This window comes from Suncus etruscus, chromosome X (assembly GCF_024139225.1).
Source record: "Suncus etruscus isolate mSunEtr1 chromosome X, mSunEtr1.pri.cur, whole genome shotgun sequence".
In the NCBI taxonomy this organism is placed as follows: domain Eukaryota; kingdom Metazoa; phylum Chordata; class Mammalia; order Eulipotyphla; family Soricidae; genus Suncus; species Suncus etruscus.
In genome coordinates, this window is record NC_064868.1 from 18,917,613 (window position 1) to 18,944,427 (window position 26,815).

Sequence of the window (26,815 nt, forward strand, 5' to 3'; positions counted from 1 at the left end):
GGCTACACAGTATTCCATTGTGTATATGTACCACAGTTTCTTTAGTCACTCATCTGTTCTTGGGCATCTGGGTTATTTCCAGATTCTGACTATTATAAACAGTGATACAATGAATATAGGTGTACAGAAGGTATTTTTGTATTGAGTTTTTGTGTTCCTAGGGTATAACCCTAAGAGTGGTATAGCTGAATCATATGGGAGCTCAATTTTCAGTTTTTTGAGAAATCTCTATATTGTTTTCCATAAAGGCTGGACCAGACAGCATTCCCACCAGCAGTGACAAAGAGTTCCTTTCTTTCTACATTCCTGTCAGCACTGATTGTTCTGTTTTGTTTGTTTGTTTGTTTGTTTGTTTTTGTGATGTCTGCCAGTCTCTGTGGCATAATAGGTACCTCATTGTAGTTTTGATTTGATTTGATCATCTCCCTGATTAGTGATGTGGAGTATTTTTTCATATGCCTTTTGGCCACTTGTATTTTTTCTTTGAGGAAGTAACTATTTCTTCTCCCCATTTTTTGATAGGTTTGATTTTTTTTCATCTAATGTTCCCCAGATATACAATCCAATTAATCTTTGATAAAGGGGCAATAAAGTCAAAATAGAGCAAGGAAAGCCTCTTCAACAAGTGGTGTTAGAGTAACTGGTCAGTCACATGCAAAAAAAAAGAGAACTTGGACCTTCATGCACAAAGGTCAAAACACTCCATGACATTGCGACTAAAGGCGTCTTCAAGGAAGAAGATATACAAGGAAGAAGATATACAAGATATTGACAGAACTTAACAAGAAACATAGTCATTTTAAAGAAATGACTATATCAGCTAAGTGTAAGACTCTATCAGTTTGTGTATATGGACATGAAACATAGATATATCCTGACCTAAGTAAAACTTCACTACTTATAAAAATTAAAAATAACTATCTGACCATATTTATCGTTAATAAAAATATCTCTGGAGTTTATTTTAAATTATCATAAAGGTAAATATATATAATAAGCATATAAAGAAAATCATGAAAATATGTTAAAAATTAAGTCTAGGTACTGGATATATGGAGATTCATATTTGGTTTTTATTTCCTTTTGGAGGAGTGCCAGAAATTAAACCCTGGCCACACACATCAAGGCACATAATCTATTGTCTTTGAAATGCTTTAAATAACAAGTGTAAGGGTCCTCAGGAACATCAATGGTATAGAAGTATCATATATGTATATATCTAAACCACACTCAACAACACTAGAAGTATGAGATCCAAACTATAACAACCAAACATAAAAATATTCCTGTTGAGCTGGACCACTAAATAGTGAATAGGACATTTGCCTTACATGCAGATAACCCAGATTCAATCCCTATCACCCCATACGGTTCACTGAGCACTGTCAGGAGTTATCCCTGAGCTTAGAGCCAGGAATAAGTCCTGCACACCACCAGGTAGGAGCAAAAAGCAAACAAACAAAAAATACACCCATCAAGGAGGCAGGATGATGGGTAGGACGGAATCTAGGAACATTGGTGGAGGGAAATTGACATTGGTGGTAGGATTGGTGTTGGAACATTGCATGCCTGAAACTTATTATGAACAAACTTGTAAATCATGGTAGCTTAATAAAAAGGCTTTAAACAAATGGCATAAAAACCTTAGTAAGTAGCACTAGAAAGTTTAAGTTAAAAACATTTTCTGAATTCTAATTACTATTTGACTGAGTAATGATGAGGAATATTTTTCCTTAAAATAAAAAATTATGATAGGACCAACTATTTATATAAAGAGATGAACAATTCTTTTTGCATAAGACCTTGAGTTTCATCCCTGGCACTACATGTCTTCTCCCCTGCAGCACAAACTTATATGACCTCTCAGACATAACATCAATGAGTCCAAGCATCTAAACATTAGTTATGGCACCATAATGTCAAGTATCACCAGCATGGAAAGAAACACTCCACCACCCACAATAATTAGAATAAAATAATAAGTACCCTTTATTTTCAGAATCACGAGCCACCATTACAAATGTTGCTTCCAAAACAGGTAAAAATTCATTGCCATGAAACTAAAAAGAAAAAGAGAATTCACATGTTAAAATAGCATTCCCTGGAAAATCTAATATAAATGTGATCAGGTTCTATTATGCATGCTTTAAGAAAGGTTAATATTAGAAAAAATAAGTTTGTCCACATATACCTCTAGCATAGAGGATGTAAACCAGGGCCTCAAGCATGCTAAGAATTCACTTTACAAGAGCCACACACCAAAGCACCATATGCTGAAATTCCTATGCTGATCCAGGCACAGAACTGAGCTCTGGAATAGCAGCATGTTCTATGATCCTGTGAAGTAGCAGAGGATACTTGCAAATAGAGCACGTATGAGAAGAGCTGACAAGGGCACAAACTACCATCCTGGGATCCATGAACAACTGGAATCCAAGAGAGAAAAAAAGGAACATTCTGCATCATCGTCATATGGAAGGTAGGCACTTTCCCACCAGTTACTGAGATCAGGATTCTAACAGGAAATAAGGCTCAGTAATGTGCTGCTCAAGCCAGGCAGTTCTGGGGGCCATAAAAACCCCACCTGGTGGTGTTTATTGAACATGAAAGTCATGCACACCACTCTTTTTAGTTACCTCCATAGACTCTGCATCATGACCATTTAAGTGCCCTGCAGAGAATTCAAATCTGACTGTCTGCAATTCTGTCCATGTTCACAAAGACACAGGCAGTCAGAATGACCTACTGCTACTCACACAACCATAGGCATTTTAGGAAGCTTTAGTGTGCCAACTACCAGCACTTGTTTGTTTTCTCTGCTGAACACAGTATCACTCCAGATAGGTAAAAGGAGCAAGGATACTATAGAATAAGATCAATATTTATAACATATAGGCCTTTGATATTCTGAGCTGTTCCTTTAGCCACTACAGGCCAGTGCTTCTAGAAAGTCCCTGAGCTTATGTTAGGGTCCCTCTTCAACAAACCTCCTCCTGAGTTTTTATCCCTACTGCCTGTCCAGGCTCTTATAACTTTCCTTCTTGGCTTTATCCTAATATCTGGTTAAGGCCCACTGGCACTGTGTATAAAGCTTGCAACAGTACATGCCAAATTTCTTTCCAGCTGTTCACCAAACACTCTCCACATACCTGGACACTAACCACAATGCCAACAGCATTCCTGAGGAAACACACATCATGGTGCTTAGTATATTCTATCATAAACATTTGGTGGGAGCTACTAAATAGAGTTTGGGGGATCAGAGCCAATCTCAGTGATACTCAGTCCTGATGAGCAGGCCAGATTGTTGTTCAGGCCCATGATACAGAGACACTTTGGCTCCACACTACTCGGGGCTCCCAGGGCTACATCTGATAGTACTCAGGAAGAGGGAGTCACGCACTACTGGAAATTACATTCAGGACCTTATGTATACAATACATGCACACCAGCCCTGGGAGCCATCTCCTTGTATTTATGTGACATATCCCCATGACACTGACCATGTACAGTACCAAGACAATTCTTTCCATTTGCACACAAAATTGTCAGTAAGTAAATGAGGCAAGCAAGGAATGAGTTAGATGCAGAATCCAAGATGGTGGGACTTCCTGAGTTCTGCTCACTGCCACATAGCTAGTACAGAATAGGTGCGTGCACACTAAAAGTGGCTAAGAGAACATTAATGAACAATGTCAGGAAGCTTGTCTAGGTGACTCACACCCGGATCCTGTTGAGGAGCACAGAGTCCCTGGAAAAGAAAAGACAGGTTTGTATGCTTCTCTATGGAGCAGAGATTAGCAGGTGCTTGGAGAGAGTCAGAGAAAGGCTGCTGAGAAAGGAGAAGGAATTGGTACTATGAGCTAGGAGGAAGGTTAGAAACTCAAGCCAGAAAGAAAACATGGAAGCCCATGTGGAATGTGGACATATATTGAGAAAACATAAGGTATATATATATATATATATATATATATATATATATATATATATATATATATATATGTGTGTGTGTGTGTGTGTGTGTGTGTGTGTGTGTTTATATATGTGTGGATATAGAGAGATAAAGCACAAAGGAAAAAAGCATAAGTAATAGCAGCTGTCCATTCTGAAATAGAAAGAATCACTCTAGGGGCCGGCGAGGTGGCACTAGAGGTAAGGTGTCTGCTTTGCAAGCGCTAGCCAAGGAAGGACCACGGTTCGATCCCCCGGCGTCCCATATGGTCCCCCCAAGCCAGGGGCAATTTCTGAGTGCTTAGCCAGGAGTAACCCCTAAGCATCAAATGGGTGTGGCCTGAAAAACCAAAAAAAAAAAAGAATCACTCTAATTATAAGTCATTATCAAAATGGCCAATGAGAAATATACATTTAAAACAGAAGTTATAGGGGTCAGAGCATTGGTATAGTAGGTAAGGCATTTGCCTTGCATGCAGCCAACCCAGGTTCAATCCCTAGCATCTCATATGGCCCCTGGAGCCTGCCAAAGTGATTTCTGAGTGCAGATCAAGGAGTAACCCCTGAAAATGCCAGGTGTGGCACATAGCCCAAAATAAAACAAAACAAAAACCCCTAGCAATTTATAGTCTGACACTAAATTTCACTGGTCTCTAGCCACATTAGTTCCTGATTTTTAAACTATATGTCCAATATTAAAATTGACAAGCATCCACAGAAAGTAGGACTAATGCCAGCTATTTGCAATCCAAAATGTGGATCAGATTGGGAATTAACTGTGTAGATATAAAAAGAACATGGAAAAATCACAGAAGCATACCCTCAAACAGTATTTTTTGTTTTTTGAGGGGTCACACTTGGCAGTACTCAGGGATTACTCCTGGTTCTACGCTCAGAAATCGCTCCTGGCAGGCTTATGGGACCATATGGGATGCTGGAATTCGAACCACCATCCTTCTGCATGCAAGACAAATGCCCTACCTCTATGCTATCTCTCTGGCCCCCAAACAGTATTTTTGAAAAGGATTACTGTGACTGGGGATGTGGCTCAACTATAGAGCATTACATCACATCATATTTACAAGGTCTTCAGTCCAATCCTTAATACCTCATGGTGCCCCAGGCATTGCTGAGTGAGGACCTGGATTCCCATGGATTTCTACAATTTTCCTGGTTGCCCAAAATCACAAAACTAGCCTTGGGTACCCAAGTAATGCCAGTGTGGCCCCTACCAAAATTAAAACATGTCATATTTTAATTTATAGGCAACATAGAAGTCAAATAATACCACTTGCATACTACATCAGATTAAATATTTATTATTACAAAATATAATGTCTAAATTTGATCCTCTACTGAAGTTTTCTTTACTTTGACAAAAAAATTAAAAGCTTCATAACTCCATGACAAAAATGTTATCTAAACAATGTTTCTACTAAAAACCCTAGTAGGACTCAATAGGTCATTCTTAAACATATTTTCCTAATTAAAATCCTGGATATACTCTGAATTATTTCATTTTCGTGCTACTATTTCCCTATGATATTTCTTCTTGGAACAACCTCTTCATTTCATAGACTAATGGCATCCTAGGTTTTGCTTATTAGAGTAACAGTTCTGAATTGCTGTGAGAATTCTAAGTGAATGTGTACCATTTTACACATTGATGTGTACAATAGTAGTTGAGGTGTATCATAAAAACTTGCAAAAGTCCTAACTCTTGGGACCCCCTGTGAATATGACTATTTAGAAACAGTCTCACTGCTACATGACCAAGGGGATGAGGTCCTACACGAGAGTGATGAGCCTTGAAATCAGTATGAGTGATGTCTTCTTAAGAAAAGGAGAAGCAAAACAAAGACATGGTCACACGAGGGAGGGATGGCATGTGATGACACAGAGAGAGACTGAAGTAGGGCAAAGTCAAGTCAAGGAATGTCAAAGGCTGCCAGAAAACCACAGAAAGCAAGGATAAGGCAAGGAACAGTCCTCTCCATGGTTTCAGAGGCACATGGCTGCGTGGGATCTTGATCTTGGACTTCTTGTCATCAAACTGTGGAATAACTCAGGGTTATCATTTCAGTCACCTCAGGTGTGGCACTTCTTTGCAGCAATCCTACGAAATGGTTACAGTGACCAATCCCCCAAACCATTAATACCTAATATACTATGCCTTTTTTGTGAAAGTCTCATGTGCAAAACCAGGGAAAAAACACCTTAACATGGGGATATGCATTTGTGTGCATAAGTATATATACTTAAAACCTGAACATCAAATTAAAATATCCTTTCCCTGAAGGAATTTATCAATAATAATCTATCATCTGAGCCATGGAATTTGCTATAGGTTGTTTCTCATGGGGTTCTTTGAAATTTCCTCAGTTCATGCAACATCAGGATTGAGTTCATGACCTCACACTTCCCACAGACCTTCTAAAGAAACTGATCCATCTCCCCCTTCTCATCAGGAATTCTAAGTAGTGGAGCTGTCAGGGTAGTTCCATATGTCAGGATGGTCCCAGAGATTTTGGGTGGCACCAAGGTTTTGAACTTGTGGTTCCATACTTGTCCAGCTATCACTTTAAGCCACTGGACCATCCTCCAGGCCCCACATAAAATTTAGTTGCATTTCCACAAGCAGAGGGTTATATGTCTGTCTACTATCAATAGGTAACTAAGTTGTACCTTCACTGTAAACATGGTTGTACACTAGACCATGATCACTCTCTGGCATATACGCACCTGAAACATCCGCATCTTCACTTCCATGGATGTCTTACCGACCCAGCTAACATGACCAGTAAGCTTGATGTCTTGTTCCGGGCTTAAGCTCTTCTTACGCATATCTGCCAAAATAGAAAAATGAAACTACGGGGCCGGGCGGTGGCGCTGGAGGTAAGGTGCCTGCCTTGCCTGCGCTAACCTAGGATGGACCTCGGTTCGATCCCCCGGCGTCCCATATGGTCCCCCAAGAAGCCAGGAGCAACTTCTGAGCGCATAGCCAGGAGTAACCCCTGAGCGTCACAGGGTGTGGCCCAAAAACCAAAAAAAAAAAAAAAAAAAAAAAAAAAAAAAAAAAAAAAAAAAGAAAAATGAAACTACACCTCAACAATACCAAAAATGTACTGCACTTAAAGTGAACAACTTAATTTGCAATTTAGGTACATTCCACATACAGTTGTCTTGAAAAGTGCTATTTTTGTTTGGGGGGGGGGGTCACACATAGTGGTGTTCAAGCCTTATCCCTGGCTCTGTGCTCAGGGATCATTCTTAGTGCTGTCCAGGAGACCATATCATATACTGGGGATCTAACCTGAATCAACTATGTGCAAGGCAAACACTCTACCAACCCACTGAACTCTTGCCCCCAAAATAAATATTAGACATATAAAAGAAATGTAGCTATCTCCTTAAGAAAGGCAGTCAAGGCAAAGAATATATATTTCTGATATTATTTACACTATTCCACACAAAGTATAATATAATTTGTGGTATATAGTATGATAGATATTTTACATGCACATATACACCAAAATTACTTAATAAAATTATTTTTCTAATTTTAATAAATTATAATGAATACAAACATTCAAAATACACATTGGAAATAATATTTATTAGAGGCTAGTTATGTAGCTTAGTGGTAAAGTCCTATGCTGTTTCGCCACTAATCACATAAGTGTGATTGATGCTGAACTAGATCTCCAAAAGTGCAAAATAAATAACAAAATTGCTTACCGATTTTGTCCACCAGCGCTGTAACTATTGATAAAGGAGACATCTTTGCTGCTTCAACTTTGGTGTGCATGTAGCAAACTAGAACTGTAGGAAAACAGAAGGCAGGCAAGGAAATTAAAAGTAACATTACGTATTTACATTGAAAATGTAGTTCCTGAAATCCAAAGAAGTTGCACCATGAGTTCCAATCATTATTTATCCTAGGAACACCGAGTTTTACATATGGAAGTCATTCAAATATTCTTAACATCACTATCATCCAGTGTAGACATGATAAGGAACCCAAACACACAGACTCAGGTCTCTAAGTGGCCTGTCAGGACTCCACAGAACCTCAATGTCTAAATCAGAGAAAGATCCTCAGCTGACTCTGATAGACTCACGTGGCATTAGAAAAGAGAAGGCACATCACAAGAAACAAATCAGTCAGCTATTTTCCACCTAACTTTCTCCTAATCATGAAGAAATTATTTTGCTCAGTTATCCCTCCTTTCCACAACAATCTCAGTTCCCAATTCAATATTTTCAAACTTTTTGTTTTGTTCTAGTTTGGGGGTTATACCGTCAGTACTCAGAGATCACTCCTCGGGATGCTTAGGGGAACATATGTGGTGTTGGGAATAAAATCTGGACCTGGTACATGCAAGGAAAGCATCTCTGTACTATCTCTCTGGCCTTCGTTTTTTGTTTTATATAACAATGACTTATTTAAGTCGTTGTACTTATATTTTTAGTGGATTCCTTCATTCCCCCACAGACTTTTATATCTGTAGAATAAGCCCTCAGGACAGAGGAGAGCTCACAAAGTATCTGTTTAATGACAACAGATTCTCTATACAGACACATGCTAAAGACTGTGGGAGTGACAAATAAGAGCAAGAAATTCCACTTAAAAGCCTATCTGGGGGCCAGAGAAGTGGTGCAAGTGGTAGGTCATTTGCTTTGCATGTGGCTGACCTAGAATGGATCTGGAGTCCCATATGGTCCCCCAAGCCAAAAGCAATTTCTGAGTGTATGGCCAGAAGTAACCCCTGGGCATCACTGGGTGTGGCCCAAAAGCAAAAATAAATAAATAATAAAAATAAAAGTCTATCTGGTACACAGGAATCATACTTGTATGACCTATGGCATTATTGCTGGAAATGGAGATCCAAGATAGATCTGAAAAGATAAGAATAAACCCAGACTGGCATGTGTGAAGTGTTGTCCCGTTCAGTGAATAAAGGAATACTTGATAAACAGAATAGGGTATTTTCAACATGGTACACTGTGCAAACAAAGATGTGCAGTTGCATGTTCTTTGGCTGAAAGTTCAAGGCTGGGATATCATTGATGGAACTACTGAGAATCCTGTTTATGGGTGATTGGGCTTCCACTGTAACTTTACCCTGTCCTCTTTCTTTGCATCTTTGTTGTCATAATTAAAATAATAAAAATAATTAATAAAAAAAATGTGAGTTTAAAAAAAAAAAAAAAAAAAAAAAAAAAAAAAATTGTGCAGTTGCCAGAAAAACAAATTTGCCTTCATATCAGAAAAGTACATGAGGTACTAGGTAATTTCCTAAGTAATCGAGATGCTGACAGCAAGTGAAGCACTGAGAGCAGATGTGATTGCTTATAGAGAATGTGATGAGAACCAAAGAGGCAGCTGTTAGGGATTAAGGATAAAGAGGAACTTACAAATAAGACCAAAAGGAGCAGGGAAGCAGGAGGAAATACCATCAAAGCTCAAGGTGTGCTCTACAAAATCAGGAGCTCTACAAAAAAAATGGGTTAGGCCACCTGAGGTCAGTACTTCAATGAGAAATACACTTGGACCAGGTGATGAAGAAGCCACTGATGAGTTTGGCAAGTGCCGCTGCAATGGCACAGAGAAGAAACTTAACAGGTCAAGACCAGGGGGCAATGAATGCAAATCATTTTGCCTGGTTCTTTCCAGAAACAAAGATCTGAAGTCAGAGCAAAAAAAGTTTGAAGGTTTGTGTATCTCTGCTTCGACTTGTTTGGAAAGTGCTGTTTCTTCCTAGAAGATGCCTTTAGTTTCAATGTCTTGGAGTGTTTTACCTACATGATGTTCTATATACCTTATGGTTTCAGGTCTGATATCAAGGTCTTTAATCCATTTGCATCTGACCTTGGTGCATGGTGATAGATGGAGGTCTAAATTTGTATTGTTGCAAGGGGCTGACCAATTGTGCCAACACCATTTGTTGAAGAGACTTTCCTTGCTCCGTTTTACATTTCTTGGCCCTAAAGCAAAGATTAATTGATTGTATATCCAGGGAGCATGCTCTGAATACTCCAGTCTATTCCACTGATCTAAGGGTCTGTCTTTATTCCAATACCATGTTGTTTTAATGACTACTGCTTTGTAATACAATTTAAACTTGCAAAAAGTGATGCCTCACTTGGGGCCGGAGACATAGCATGGAGGTAAGGCATTTACCTAGCATGCAGAAGATCAGTGGTTCGAATCCTGGCATCCCATATGATCCCCTGAGCCCACCAGGAGCAATTTCTGAGCGTAGAGCCAGGAGTAACCCCTGAGTACTGTTGAGTGTGACCCAAAAATCAAAAAAAAAGTGATGCCTCCCATATTCCTTTTCCCAAGGATTGCTCTAGCTATTATTTGTTCCAGATGAACTTCAGGAGTGTTTGATCCACTTCTTTGAAGAATGTTATGAGAATCTTTAGAGGGATTGCATTAAATCTGTACAATGCCTTGGGGAGTATTGCCATTTTAATGATATTAATCCTCCCAATCCATGAGCAGGGTATATGCCTCCATTTCCGCATAGCCTCTTTTATTTCTTGAAGAAGTGTTTTGTAGTTTTCTTTGTATAAGTCCTTCACATCTTTAGTTAAGTTGATTCCAAGATATTTGAGTTTGTGTGGCACTAATGTAAATGGGATTGTTTTTTTGATATCCATTTCTTCTCTATCATTATTGTTTTATAATTCCCAGAGAAGAGGGCCAGAAGGACCGGCTCAAGATATAAAGCTCACCACAAAGATTGGTGAGTACAGTTAGAGAAATAAATATGCTGAGAACTATCATAACAATGTCAGTGAATGAGAGATGTAGAAAGCCTGTCTCGAATACAGACAGGGGGTGGAGAGGGAAGAGATGGGGTCATTGGTGATGGGAAGGTTGCACGGTGAAGGGGGGGTTTTCTTGTTATGACTGAAACCCAATTACAATATGTTTGTAATCATGGTGTTTAAATAAAGAAATTATTAAAAATATAATATAAATAAAATAAAATAAAAACTAACACTAAAAAGTTTGAAGGTATCAAAAAGCAATGATATTTTTTGTACATCTCAGTTTAATATGAAAGAGCCATGAATATAAGTTAATGGGGAACAGAAGTTAAGAAAAGACTTGAAAATTAGAGAGAAAGCATTAAAAAACATTAAAAAGTTTGAAGGTATCAAAAAGCAATGATATTTTTTGTACATCTCAGTTTAATATGAAAGAGCCATGAATATAAGTTAATGGGGAACAGAAGTTAAGAAAAGACTTGAAAATTAGAGAGAAAGCATTAAAAAACATTAAAAAGTTTGAAGGTATCAAAAAGCAATGATATTTTTTGTACATCTCAGTTTAATATGAAAGAGCCATGAATATAAGTTAATGGGGAACAGAAGTTAAGAAAAGACTTGAAAATTAGAGAGAAAGCATAGTTGATGAGGCAAACTCCTAGAAGAAAAAAATACCAAGTGTAAAATATAAAAGAATTGGTGGCTATGACAGAAGTAATGAGAGAAAATAAACAGGACAGTGGAAGAGATCTTGTAATTAAGGACACATAAGTAAATCAAAGTCTAGTGAGTGAATGTGTTGTATGTAAGCTTTTCTATACAATATATTGAGGTAACATGATTCACAACAATGTTATTAGTGGTTTAAGCATGCAATGTTATGCAGCATATACTCATCAAAGTGGCAATATCCCTCCACCACTGTCCCTTAGGTCCTTTTTCATCCATACCTCCTCCCACCCCTATCACACTGCTTCTCAATTTGGCAGTCCCAAATCTGTTTGCAGAATCTTAGGGATTGTTTTCATTGGCCATCTATACCCTGGCATTATTTCTTATATATAAAATCTTCCCCTAAAGACTTTTCATTTTTAACCATGTTTATTTAATCTGAATGGAAAGTCTCTGGGTATAAGCCTAAGGAATGTGCATAGAATTCATCTTTAACTCATTTCCCAATAGTTCTGTTCAAAACACATTAAATAGGAGAAAGCAAGAGAGCATAGATAGTGGGAACAGGACATGCAGAAAGATGAGACAATAATGGCAAGCATGACGCAGCATGAGTCCAATGAGGGTGAATGCAGATGAGGCCTGGTATGGAGTAGAATCTCAGTAATCTGGAGAAGCATCTATGATGGGTCAGCAGTTACCATGATATGTAAATGGTTATACAAACAGGGAACTGACCAAATAAGTAAATGTATTAGGATAATGAAGGTATATGGATAGGGAAATCAAACTCTGTGGTGATGAACTGGAGCTGGAGTAATTAGTGTGGTCCCATGGATTCATAGTCAGATAAAATGCACATAAATGTTAGGTGATGCTAAGTAAGAGGGAATAAGTGAGAGCAGTGACGCCCTGGCAGCAACTACTCTTCCTAGCACCCATATCCAGGCTTGTAAACACCTGCCTCCATTTTAAAGAACCAGGGCTGCCTCGACATATAGTACAATAGGGAAGGTGCTTGCTTTGCCTTGTATGCAGGTGACCCTGGTTCAATCCCTGACACTGCATAGGTCCGCCAATAGTAATGATCTCTTTCAGTGTAGAGACAGGAAGGCTATGAGTACATGTGAGTGTAGCTCCAAAAAACACCCTCAAAAGGAAAAATATAAAAGAACAGGGCTGGGTGGTGAGAAAGCTCAACAGACTGCGCAATGTTTTTCATTTTTGATACCCAGGTTTAATTCTAAGGGCACAGAGCTGGGAGTAGCCATCAAGAACCACCAAGTATGGTTCCCAAGCCTAAAAAAAGAACTAGCTGGGAACTTATTAGTTCAAAGGGATGAGACCCCAAATGAATGCAAAGCACCCTAAAGGACTCCACCAGTTGTGGCTCTGATGGAACCAGATCATCTCAAACTCAGGCTCAAGAAGCACATCATTGCCAGGTTTAGGCATTAAACTCTCTGTCTCAGTTGGCCTACCACTGCTTGAAGCTGCCCTCAATCTCCCAGCTTAGCTTGGAGGACACCTGAACAAAGTAAAACAAAGCCCCCCACAAATAATGCAAAAGAAAAACACCAGGGCTCCTTAAAGAATTGGCCTATTTCAGGACCAGAGTAAGAGTGCTATGAAAATTATAGGAACAACCAAAAAATATCCCATACAACTTAAATATTTGTGACAATCCTGGTAATAAAAGTAAATGACAGTAAGCAATACAACTCCACTGATGTAATAGGAATCCCTGAGTGCACACTGATTGATACTGAGCAGGCACAATAGTTCAGTGCTAAACCACATATTTCACATGGATGAGGAACTGGGTTTGATTCATAGTCCCACAATAATAAAACTAATAACAAAAAGTCTGGTGAAGAATGGGATATTTACTAGATTCCAAAGTACTTCCTTAAAATTATGTACTGCAAAGGATAAAAGAACTCCCACCTTGCTGAAGCCATGCCTGCTGCTTCCATCACCTACAATCACCATTTCCCCCAATGGCCCTGCCTCATCACTGACCCTCTATGATTCCCTTCAGGGATACTATTCTAACCAGATTTCAGGGACACTGGTTTGGTGCCTAATATCACCAGGGCCTTTTGGAGCAAGTGTGACACCCTCCCTCCATATCCTCTTTCTTCCAGTAGACCTGTCAGCTGAATACATGCCCCCTAAAAGTCATAGTATTGGTAAATGTGCTTTGAATTTTTTGAAAACTTCATTTGTTTAAACAAACTACCCAATTTAACAGAATGGACAGCTAACACCAAACCTTTTGTCGTTGTATTAATGACTTCATTGGAGGTACAATAATTTTCACAAATATGCTTGCTCCTATAATTTTTCTGTTTTATTTTTTAAAACTTTCTTCTATTCCATTTGATTTTTTTTAATATAAATTTTTATTTTGATCATAATGGCTTACATATTGTTGACAATAATATTTTAGGTACATATTTACATAAAATCAGGGGGGATTCCCATCGCCAAATTGTCATCCCTACGCCTCCGTTTCTATCCTACCTCCCTTTTCCTTTTCCCTCACCCCAGGGCGGCTAGAATATGTGGTCCCCTCTGTATCTAACCCACTACTTAGTAGTCTTGCACCTGTTTGGTCCTGATGCCTCCCTTATTTCCCCCTCTATCTGGAGTCAGGACTAGCTAGTTCAAGTTGCGTGGTTTTGTTTGAAGGAGAAAAAAGCAATAAACTGGGGTAAGAGTCTAATACCCCGAAAATGGGCGGAGTCCTTCTAAAGGCTCTCATCATCACTCTGGGAGATGGAGAAAAAGTAGGTGAAACACTCCACTAGTACCAAAAGAAGTGTCAAATATCCAGTGAGGGCTCCAGCTATTTCGATAAGCACCACACAGAGCAGACAAAACAAACAAACAAACAAGTAGAAAAAAAAATAAAACAAAAACAGACAAACAAAAATCACGCCATGGTCTTGAATTAAGAAACATGGCATAGCACATAACGAAAGAGAAGAAAGGAAGAGAAAAAAAATAAAAAAAAAATAAGTATAATTGGGGACTACACTTTCAATATTCACACCCAAACAGAGAAATCGACCAAAATAGATTGGTAAATCAAAAATAATAATAACAATAATAAATGAAGGTACTATATATATTTATATCAAAAAAATAACCAAGGTTTTGTGCTTTTTGTATTTTTGTTTTTTTCCCTCCTGCACTGGCACAGTAAATATTGGGGTCATTCGAAAAAGAATTCACTTGGCCTAAGAGATATGGGATTTCTCCATCCTTGGAGCATACTGTCATGAGATCAACTCTAGACATTGCTCAGGATCCTTTACTTTCCCGGTGGTGTTTTTTTGTTTTTTTGTTTTTTTTTTTCTTTCTTTTTTTTTTTTCCTTTGGTGTGTGGAAGACTTCTGCTCTGTGTTTAGAGGTCTCAGTATCTGTACAGATCCTGAGGTGGGACTTATGATGAAGTCAGTCTTTGTGGTTCTAGAGGTTCTGTTACCTCAGTGTCATTTTAACCCATCTTCTGTGGTTGATGATCTTGGTCTTTGCACTGAGCCTAGGGTGGCACCTAGGATAGCGTCTTTCTTTGTGCTCCCAAAAGCCCCATTCCGTTACAATTGTCTCTGCCGGATCTTTGGGGCTGGGGATCATGATTCTTGTGCAGGTCATAGTTCAAACCCTAAACTAGGGCTTATTTATTGGTCCCAAGATGTATACAGTCTGGTCGTGAATCAAGCAGCCAGTCATCTGTAAATCCCGATCTTGGGTTTTTGTCCTACCAAAGGGAGCCAAGACTTCTGGTTTTGTCTTGTCGTTAGTTGGTAAGGTAGGCTAATCTGCTCTAAGGTCAAAATGATCGCATTTTCCCCGTTGTCAGGATATCATGTTAGAGGTGGGCCTTGTTGTTGGTCTCGTCGTATTAAGGCCGTCCTGGATGGAGTTTGTTTCCTGCAGCTGTTGTGGAGAGCTGTGCCGTTTCTATGTCGGAGATCCAGGGTTCAAGGCTGGATGAATGGTATCTAATCACCTGAGGTCTAATTTGATTCCACATGACATATTTTCAAGGCAGGAGATATCCCTATATTTTAAATAACTATGAGTTCCTATCTCTAGTAGATAAGAGCTCTCTTTTATTTTTTTTTAAATGTAAAATTTCCCCTTTACTTAGTGTGCCTTTGTAGGGGGAAGTGGTGCTACATTATAATGTCTGTGTATTCGTGGGTGGACTGATGGGATAACAGCCACAGGTCACCTACCAAAAAAAGAAGAAAAAAAAAAGGGGGGGGGATTGAAACTGTATGTGCTCACAAATATATATGAAGGACAAACATTTAAAAAAAAAGATAAATAAATAAATTAAAAAAAAAAAGAAATAAAATGAGTTAGCGAAATTTTTATGGGACCAAAGTGGTGCAAAAGACTACCTTACATTTGGGGGAGGGCAGGTAAAGAGGTGGTGTATTACAGGTCTTATGCCTATGTTGGAAGTACAGTTTTTCCCATTGTCTTTTGGGTTTTTCTTGTGGTGTGTGGGTTCCCAGGCGTCTTCCTAACCCACCCCCTGACCTTCTTCAGATTGGTAAATATTTGCGGCAGGGGGGCCATTTGATTTTTTTATTTTTTATAATTCTTAATAACTGCTTTTACTTATTGGAAACAAATATTATGATCAACTATGTCAACTATGTGATGCATTTTCTTTAAATAAAATTTTTGAAAGGAGTAACTATGATAATGAAGCATGACAGATTCCACCTTTGCCTGGAGGAAACAGTGAATATCACAATAATTGAATAAATTATACTTATAAGCCACTTGGTAGCATGCAATAAGAACACAGTATACCTTCTGTGGCTTTCCTGACATAGTTACAAGTCCTGAATCTAATCATGGAGACATAACCAAAGTAAAGGACTTCCATTCATACATAAAGGACTCTCATTAAAACATAAATGACTCCCATTCAAAAAAAAAAGTCCAGCCTATAATGTTCAAAAGTGTCAAGATCTAAATGCCAAGGAAATACTGAAATATATTTCTGATGGGAAAACCACACAATGTGACTCAGAACTCCATCTTTCTGCTATTAGCACTGGCAAGAGTTGAACATGGTCTGAAGATTAGCACTTCAACACACCAGTGTTTCACTCATTTTGATGGCTGTACTAATGTTATGCAGAATGTTCTTGTCTGCAGGAAGTCTATATGAAAATATTGCTGGTGTTGTACATCATGTTAACAATGTAATATATCATTAATCAGGGAAGAACAGTTATGTTCTTGTTCTGGTAGACTTTTAAAAGTTAATCACGAAGTGGGTACACTGGTGATGATTTGCTAGAGTATGTACACAGGAAACCATTATTAACAATAATGTAAATCAGTACTTTAGTCAACTATAAAACAATAATAAAAATATAAAGAAATTAATAACACATTTCAATAAGAATCTACATTTTCAGGAGGAAATTGTGACAATGGAGAAGCAGACACCCTTATTTTTCTGCCTTTTTCATATTATCCTCACTTATGAAGGCTCAGAACTGGAGAGATAGTACAGTGGTTAGGGTACTTATCTTGCGTGTGGCTGACCTGGGTTTGATTCCTGGTGCCCTATATAGTGCCCAGAACCTACTAGGAGCACAGAACCAGGAATTACTCAAAATATGTGCCATACACCCAAAGAAAGAATAAAGGTTCTTGGACCAGGTAACTAGTTCTAGTGAAAGAGGGAATGCTACATACTGCTGGATGTAGCCCAAGACCTCTAACACCACCAGCTGTGGGCCTAGAATATAAAAAATAATAAAGGCCTGTTCAGCTACAAGATTCAGTTAATTGCCATAACTATCTACTTTGAGATATTAAAATGATACCAATACCTCCTAAGCTGTCAAGGTCCTCAAGAATCCTGCCAAATCTGTAAAATAAAGAAAACCGTGATTAAACAAAAATCATGATCTCCACTTAAAAATAAGTGACATACATTGGGGAGATCAAAACTGTCTGCAGTTGACTGTGATGATAGTTGTATAACTCTCTGAACAGACTAAAAAGCACAGAATTTCACTAAAAGTAGAACATATGGTACATGATTCTATCACAGGTCACACAAAAAAGAACATTATATAGATAAAGGCAGTGCTGTATTACCTCACGGTATTCTTAACAGTCAAATATTTCTCCCGTAATTCAGGCTGAGTGCCCAAAGGCAGGAGAACTTCGATGAAACTGTCTTTCATTCTCCTAGGTGGCAGTTGTTCCTGAGACTTCGCCAAAAAACTGTGAAGTAATTTTCTTTCCTCCATTGCTCTCACATGGTCTCTGAGAAGAAAGCAGGCAAGCTTCATGAAACATAGGAGCAGTGCTGTCCTGAAATTCTAGTGGATCAAGCCAGTAGCACACCATTATAGGAGACAAAAGGTCTGTATCTGCTTCATCTCCTCTCCACTCCCTGCCTTAAAATGAGAGACATGACTATGGTATTCTAAATCAGGGGAAAGTAAAGAATCATAACTACCAATGCAATCTTATTTCTTTTGGGGGGGGGCAATATTTGGCAGTGCTCAGGGTTTAGTCCTCGTTCTGTGCTCAAAGATCACTCCTGGTAGGGTTGAAGGGATCAGATGGAGTGCTGGAGACTGACTAGTTGTATGCAAGGAAGCCTTCCTGCTATACTGTATCTCTGGCCCCCCAATACGCAATCTTGACATTGTTTCAGGGAGTCTCCCAAGCAGTGTTCAGGGTGTATGGGATCTATTCCCAGTGATACTCAGCTAGCTGCTAGTTGAACCCACAGTGCTGGAGGCAACCAGGCCCACTTCAGTAATGCTTAGGGGATCAAGCAGTGCAGAGCATCTTTACATGCCAGGTATGTTTTCCAGCTCTTTAGGCTATCATCCTGCCTTGATATATTTTAAAGCTATAAATGATATCAAACAACTGGGGAATTATGAACATGGAAGACCATTAAATTATTGGGAAATTACTATCAACTTCAATAAGTAAGAGAATGACTTAAGGTGACTGGGGAGGTGGCTCAAATGACTAGAGCACATGCTTTGCATACAAGAGTGCTATATTTGGGGGCCGCAGCTGTGGCACAAGTGGTAAGGCATCTGCCTTGCATGCATTAGCCTAGGATGGACCATGGTTCAATCCCCCAGTGTCCCATATGGTTCCCCAAGCCAGAAGCAATTTCTAGTGTATAGCTAGGAGTAACCCCTGAGTATCATCGGGTGTGGCCCCCCCCAAAAAAAAAAACAGAAAAAGAGTACTATATTTGATCCCCAGAATCATCTGGTATTCTGAAAACTTCATTGACTGATCCCCCAACCAAAAATAGTCACTTGCTAGTTTGTTGAATATACATAAAAAATTGTTACACAGTAGGAAGTAGTATCATGAATATTTACTTAGAAATAGTTTAGCTGTGGGAGGAAATGACAATGCTGAGAATCAGATTCAGGTCCTCACATATGCAAAAACAAGTGCTCTACAACTGAGCTACATCCTTAGACAATGTATGTTTATTGGTAACAAAGGCAAGATGTTAAGTATCAGGTCAAAGAGATGGTAAGGTGCTTGCCTCACATGCAACTGATCTCAGTTTGATTACCAACACTGCAATTCCTGAGCAGTACTAGGAGTGATAGCTGAACTATAAGATGGTCTCCTGTGCACTACTAGGAGTGACAGCTGAGCAGAGTCAGAAATAAGCCTTGAGCACTAGCACTATACTCCCACCCAAAAAAAGTTTCACATCCAACACTCAGTGCACAGATATTCATTGTTTCTTCTTTACAGTCAGTTGAACTTTTGAAACCTATTCTTATTGGATATAATCAATACAAAACCATGTTAAGGTATTTTTGAAGGTAAATTTAAGGCACATATCATGATCACTTGATATTTTTATGTATGTTGAACAGTTTTCATATAAAGAGTCACAAAGTTGGAGAGAGAGTACAGAAGCTAAGATAAGGTGCTTGTTTTGCATGTACCCAAACTGGGTTCGATCTCGGGCATCCCATATGATCTCCTGAACACCTCACAGTGATTTCTGAGTCCAGAACCAGGAGTCACCTGAGTATTTCTGGGTGTGACACCCCCCCAAAAACAAGAGTTACAGTCTTTAGAGGACCAAAAAGATAGCTCAGTAGGCTGGAGCACATGTTTTGCATTTGGGAGGCCGAGGTAAAATCCCCAGCAATGCATAGATGCCTAAGCACCACCTAAAGTGACCAGAGCTGAGTGTAGTCCCTGAGTACACAAGAAGTGACTCCCCCCCAAAAAATTAAGTCATTAGACTATCAACATAGATTACTGTTTTAGCAACTGATCACTAAAAGTTTTTCACTTTCTCTCATTTCAATTTCAAAATTCTCTATACCAAAAGAGACATTATCCTGTTTTCTATTAGGGGAATATTGAAAAAGCAAACGATATGGAAGACAAAGTTAATTATGTTGTGACAAGCAAGAAAGGAGGTAGTGTACATAAACCAGAAACCCTGAGTCTTAGGTTCAAGCCTCATATGCCAATACATAATTGTTCAATATCCTTGAGTGTAACTTTTATCTCATATAGTAGAATGGATATAGAAATGCAAGTCATCAGCATACCTCAAGTTTCACTGAGAGTCAGTGAGGTAATAAATATATCAGGATGAACACTGAAAGTCTCTAAATTATATGTGAATCATGTTATTTTATAGAAACAGTGCATGAATGATAAGTTGTACTGTTGATCACCTCAAAGTTTAAAAAAATTGACCCATCCACAGAAACCCTACACATCCCTACAATGTGACTAACCTAAATACAGCCTAGTACTTTATGGATGGAAAAATGAATTAATCAAAGAGTGCATACTTATAGTTAGTGGATACTCCTACTATCTCCCGTAACTTATCACGAACTGAAAAAGAAAATGAAACAGAAAAGTTATTCTATGAGACAAAAGATATGAGAAATGTGTTGATTATGCAAACAGCTCAAGAACCAGGAAAACCATTCATGCATTCAAAAGCTTTAAAGCTCCATTATTTTAAACTTAGGTCAGTTCAAGGGTTGGGCCTCTGCTTCCTAAAAACACAAGATTAACTATTGTGCATGTCAATCACTAGTTTTTATATAAGCAACCAAAATGATAATTATATCATTAAATGGAGTTGTATTAGTAACAGCAAATGAATGCATTCCTTCACGGTGGAGCTATCGAGTTTATTTCCATTTCCTTTGTGACTGTAATAACTGCAATATGGGGGCATATGCAATTATATGGTATATATCAGTGATCTCACACACTAGTCACCAAGCTTGTACACTAAACTATGTGTTCATTGGGGGCTACATATTTTAGCTGCAATGCTTAAACATGTGCTTGCTGGGGGCTGAGAAGAGCTTCACACTTCTTTTGTTTTGATATTTTGCAACAATCTGCTTGTAGTACTTGCCAGGCATCAACTATAAAGCTCACATATGTTCTTGCTGGGGGTTCACATGTTGTCCACGATGCTCACTGATCTTTTAATTTCAATGTTCAGCGAGGGCTGTACTTTAGTTGCAATGCACATGTGTGTGCGTGTGTGCATACATGCACTCACGCACACACACACACACACATACACACACACACTTGACAGTGGTGAGCCTGGCTATTGTTGTAGCTGAGGAGGGAACCCAAACAGCAAATCTACTAGGACTATATTTGGCACATCTGGGTGACAGCAGAGATCAAACTTATAGTATCATGCTTGCAAGGCAAGTTCTGCATGCCACTGAGCCATTCCCTGGACCTCATAATAGAGATATTATGAGAAGAATCCCATCTTTTTTTGGGGGGGGCCACACCCGGTGACGCTCAGGGGTTACTCCTGGCTATGCGCTCAGAAGTCGCTCTTGGCTTGGGGGACCATATGGGATGCCGGGGGATCGAACCGTGGTCCGGTCCATCCAAGGCTAGCGCAGGCAAGGCAGGCACCTTACCTCTAGCGCCACCGCCCGGCCCCGAAGAATCCCATCTTAAGAGTTTTTTTTTTTTTAACGCCAGGCCAAAGATTAAATCCAAAAACAAGGTGTGTGCTCTGCCACTGAGTCACATCCATAGACCTCATATATCTTTTTATGAGAAGTTAATAGATCATATTACATAGCTCAGGGACTAAAACCAATACCTCTGAATTGTACACTGACTTTTATTTATACTCCTCTAACTACCAGAAAAGTTTAAACCAGAAAAATGAAGCAGAGACTGAAATCAAGGAAAGACGAAGAATGTAATTAGATTTTAGTTCATACACACTGCCCAGACATACAAGAATTAACTATACAAAAATATGATTAAATGCTTTAAAAAAAGTGGATAATAGTTACCATTATTCACGTGAATAGATGTGCATGCTACATTGGATAAAAAGAAAATGAATTAGATAAACAGTAGTTAAAAAACCTATATAACGTCAAATATGTTAACTTCCTGGAGGTTTTTAGCATTCAAAATACATATTCCAATTTTAGAAAATTAACTACAGCATGGCCTTTTAATAATTGATCACAAGCTAATATGATTAGATTAACATGCACTTTAACTTTCTGCAGGAAAAAGTTGATTCTTCTATCAAAACTTTCCATATATACCTATACAGATTATATATTACATAGACATAATTCTATATATACAAAAATGTGGTTCAAATTGATTATAATTAACAATAAAACTGTATGAAAACTATTAGCAAATTAGTCTTATTTCTTATTTTGTTCCTCCTACCTTCCTTTAAAAAAATGCCCAGAAAGTTCCTTAAGCTAGGATAGGCTACTATCTTATAGGCTATAGGCTGTATCTTATAGCTATCTTATAGCTTACAGGCTACTGATACTCACTGACATAAAATAATTATTACTGGCTTAGTGTGTGGCTTAGAAGGAGGGCTAAATATTAAAAGCCAAAAGGAGAGTAGAATTTTGTTTGTAGTATTGGGTATTGAATCCAGCTCTTCACACGTGCAAGGCTAGTGCTCCCGAACAGCTTTCTTCAATTTTCTGTACCTGTACACCATCAACAGTTCACAGTGAGGCTGAAGACCACTGTTTTAAGGAACACTGTGACTCCAATAGAGTATTTTTCAAATGCTGGGGATTGAACTTAGGGCATCAAACATGCAAGGTATGTGATCTACCACTAGGTCAAATCCCTAGCCCTCAGATATAGGCAAAGTCCTCAAGGTATTTTGGTTTCTTTCTTTTTTTTTAATATAGTTCATTCTTTTCAAAAATTTTTATTGAGGTAATATTTTATATTAGTGATTTTCAGCCTTTATTCAGACCATGACTACCTTGTGACATTTTTTCCTTCCTATGGCTCCCTGTACTACAATCTGGTCCCTAAATTTAGTATTGTGACTTCCCCCATTTATATGATTTTTACCTGTTGGCAAGCATGTTGGAATATACAGAGGGCCATAAGGAACCTTTTGAGAAATGCTGCTTTAGACAGTAGTTTTTTGTGTGTGTGTGTGTTTTTTTTTTTTTTTTTGGTTTTTGGGCCACACCCGGCAGTGATCAGGGGTTACTCCTGGCTGTCTGCTCAGAAATAGCTCCTGGCAGGCACGGGGGACCATATGGCACACCGGGATTCGAACCAACCACCTTTGGTCCTGGATCGGCTGCTTGCAAGGCAAACGCCACTGTGCTATCTCTCTGGGCAGTAGAATTTTTAATAATATATACATATATTTACTTGGACCATTAAAGAAGACATCATTTTGAATAAACTATAAAAGACATATTCCATTTAGTTATTTGTTTTTGGACACACCCAGTGAAGCTCAGGGGTTACTCCTGGCTCTACACTCAGAAATCATTCCTGGCAGGCTCAGGAATACCAAGGATCAACACCAGGTCAGCTGGATGGAAGACACTCTACCTGTACTATGTCTCTATCCCCCATATCCATATTTTAGACATGTTAGTAATGGAAAGTATTTTCAACTAACCTTATATAAGAAGGGCCTGCCTAACAAAACAATGAACTGAGAGCATTTAAGTAATAAAACTAAAGGAAGCATCACTTATATATTAGTTGTCTTTTTCCAAGCCTTTCCCTTCATTAACTACTTATACAGGAAGAGGATTTCACTCAAGTAGCAAAAGCACATGCCTAACATGTAGCAAACCTGGTTCAGTTCCTAGCACCATATGCATCTGGTCCCAAGTGCACTCTGGAGACAAGCACAACCAGGGTGGCCCTGGTACTATGGGACCCAAGAAGTATCACACATTAGGTGATACAGCTTGCAATATCTTGCATTGAACCACCAGCCCAGTTGGCAGAGAATTTCCAGTGAGTGCCCCAGACTTGGGAGGTCATCCAAAAATATATACATAAATTTATAAAATATCTTGGGGCCAGAGTGATGGTGCAGTGGTAGGGTGTTTGCCTTGCACACAGTAGACTCAGGACGGACTGTGGTTCAATCCCCCGGCATCCCATATGGTCCCCCAAGCCAGAAGCGACTTCTGAGTGCATAGCCAGGAGTAACCCCTGAGCATCACTAGGTGTGCCCCAAATTAAAAATAGTAATAATCTACCTTTAGCATGCCTCATTTTCCCTAAATAATACATATGCTCTCTCACAAATAGGACATAAAAGGTAAACACTTAAGCTTGCCATTGTGAGTGTAGAGGAGTCTCTGTTTCTCCAGATTCTGAGATGCTGGAGTCAGTCCTTTGCCAGGAGTAAGCAGCCCCTTGCTTGAGTTACAAAACCTACAAAATAAGACAGACACACACACTTAAGAACAATGTACCACAGCTCCTTCCCTCACAAGCCCAAAGACACTGTCTCTTTCGAGAGTTCTTGGCTATTCCATCCCATTAGAATACACAATCTTGGGGCTGGAGAGATATGGAGGTAAGGTGTTTGCCTTGCATGCAGAAGGTCGGTGGTTCAAATCCCGCCATCTCATATGGTCCCCCAAGCTTGCCAGGAGCGATTTCTGAGCATAGAGCCAGGAGTAACCCCTGAGCACTGCCGGGTGTGACCCAAAAACCAAAAAAAAAAAGAAAAAAGAATACACAATCTTGTATACACACTATGCTTGTTTCTCAAATACATGCATATTTGGATATAAAGTTATTTCATAAGTAATCACTTCATCTAGACTAGAGTCAACTTATCTGGAGAGCAGAGGACACAACTGTAGGCAATTATATGCAAAACAAATAAATGATAGCAACTGGGTGTAATGAATTTATTCTTACACTATTAGCTCAGAATCAATTGGGTAAACACCTGAACAAATTAAATAGAAACCTGAGAAAACTAAACAGGAACGTTATTGCCATACCATTTTACTAAAAATTAAGCTAAAAGCTGAGGCCAGAGAAAAAGTACAGGGGTAAAGCTTTTGTCTTACATGTGGTCAACCCTGGTTTGATCCCCAGAACCCCATATGTTCCTCAAGTACCACTAGAAGTGATTCCTGAGCACAAACCCAAGAATGAGCCCTAAGTGTCACCACTCCACAACAAAAACACGTTAAAAGCAAGTATGAATTAATTATCTTTGAAAATAGAATCAAACATTTCCAAACTAAAAGGGAAAACTGAAGAATCAAAAGGCCCTTTGGGAGAGCAAGAGCGAAAGAACAGCAGGTAAGGTATTTGCCTTGCATGAGGCCAACTAGGATTTGATCCCTGGCAACCCATATAGTCCCCCAAGTACTGCCAGGAGTAAGCCCTGCACACCACCATGTGCGCCCCAAGTCCAAAAAAAAGAGGCCTGTGGGAAAATTAGGAGGGTCCTAAGCCTCCATCAATGAACCTTTCCAAGGAAAAGAGCCCAACTTCTCCATGCTTTGCCAAGAAAGTCAAAGAAGTCACCAAGAATGAACAGAAGTCACCAAAATAGTCTTGGTTCTCTTCTGGGTCCCAAGTTTAGGGTGGGTTTCCAGTGCAAGAACAGATAATGCAATTCGATTTAGAGAATGCCAGTTGATCAAAGATGGATGGAACTGCAGAAAAGCTCACTTTTCTCGCTTTTTGGAGGCAATGCTCCAACACACAGGCACTGGAGTGTCTGCGAGGCCTTAACAGAATAGAAACAAAGACATTCTTCAGTCCAAGTGGCCCCATTGGAGCTCCCTCACCTCCAACCTCCTTAACAGGGCCTGTTGCTCATTAAAAGGGACATTCTACTTTGCACCAGGGGACTTAGCACCGTGACTAAATCACACAGTCCTGAGATCCCAATAGGTAGCGGACAATCTGTGCCCACATTGCAACACACATTAAGTGAGTCCAAGTGGGACTAAGACTTAACCCTAAAAGTGCTCTTCAAAGGAGGGCAAAGGTCTGATAAATAACGGGAAGTTCTAAATATACGCTGCAAAACCAGTTTGCAGTCACAGTCCTGGTGAGCAAAGAGAAAGGAATTTCGGGGAACACCCAACTTTCTCCTCTAAAGTGCCACTTCGTATTTAACAGAAAACTGCAGAAAGGCTCTCAGATAAGGCGCACCTCACCCCACCCTTGGCCTGAGTTCCGGAATACCCTTTGAACCCCATTCTTTTCCGTTGCCCAAAATCTTAGTGCCACTTCGCCGAGGCCCTCTCCTTCCGTCCAGGCCGTGCAGAGATGGGGCGTGAACGGCACACTCTCAGCCAGCTTGCACCCCACTAGGCCCCAAACTACCTACCACAGTCCAGTGCGCCTCATCATGCTCAGCCACCGAGCAAGCTTTCTAAAACACAGATCTTGGCCCCGGGCAGCAGCTAGCTGAAGGAAGCTGCGCTGACAAGGCTGCGATCCCCAGCCCTAGTGGAAACAGAGCGTGGAAGCAGCCGCACCCACGTTCCCCAACAAGGACGGCCAGGGGCTGGGCCTCTCTCCGGGGGGCGGACCTCGCTGCTAGAGGGCGGGCCTTGCTGGTGGAGGCGCGGCCATCGCGCATCCGCTGCCCTCTCATCTCATTGGCCCAAAGCTGGTGTCATTCGCCGTGGGACTGTCAATCAGCTGGCCCCCCTCGTGCTGCTAACGGGAGGACTTGCCCATCCCCACTCTCCACCTGCCAGCTATTGGATGCACCCGAGTCCGCAGAACTTCCCTCGTTCCACTTCGCTGCAGGTCGCATGCAACCTTGGCACTCAGGCCTCGGCAGCTGGACTCTGGCTCTTGCCCTGAGCTGCACGTCAGAATTCTCTGGGCACCTTTCCAAATTCAGACGCCTGGGACCCGCCCTTTGGGAAAGCTGATTTACTGGGGTGTGGCCTCGTCTTCGGGAGGTCTACAAGGGCCCTGGCTGCCAATAAACAAAGGCTGTGAATCATCCTTGTAAAAACGGGGTGGGGCGGCGGGAATCCCCTCTTTTGCAAGTGGGGATCTTGACCAGCCAGAGTCAATACTACAGTTA

General features: G+C 39.8%; 1 protein-coding gene across 1 annotated transcript in view; it reads right to left on the reverse strand.

Moving 5' to 3' along the window:
* Positions 1 to 26,257, reverse strand: part of ACOT9 (acyl-CoA thioesterase 9) — a 37,980-nt gene extending 11,723 nt beyond the window's left edge. Inside the window, exons 1-9 of the mRNA XM_049766756.1 lie at positions 26,102 to 26,257; positions 24,074 to 24,171; positions 21,777 to 21,803; positions 20,274 to 20,319; positions 17,554 to 17,724; positions 17,283 to 17,320; positions 7,690 to 7,773; positions 6,694 to 6,797; positions 1,987 to 2,060 (exon numbers count right to left, since the gene is read on the reverse strand). Of these exons, the coding sequence (XP_049622713.1) occupies positions 1,987 to 2,060; positions 6,694 to 6,797; positions 7,690 to 7,773; positions 17,283 to 17,320; positions 17,554 to 17,724; positions 20,274 to 20,319; positions 21,777 to 21,803; positions 24,074 to 24,171; positions 26,102 to 26,124 (665 nt within the window). The 5' untranslated portion in view covers positions 26,125 to 26,257. The remainder of the gene's footprint in view (positions 1 to 1,986; positions 2,061 to 6,693; positions 6,798 to 7,689; positions 7,774 to 17,282; positions 17,321 to 17,553; positions 17,725 to 20,273; positions 20,320 to 21,776; positions 21,804 to 24,073; positions 24,172 to 26,101) is intronic.
* Positions 26,258 to 26,815: the final 558 nt, after the last annotated feature.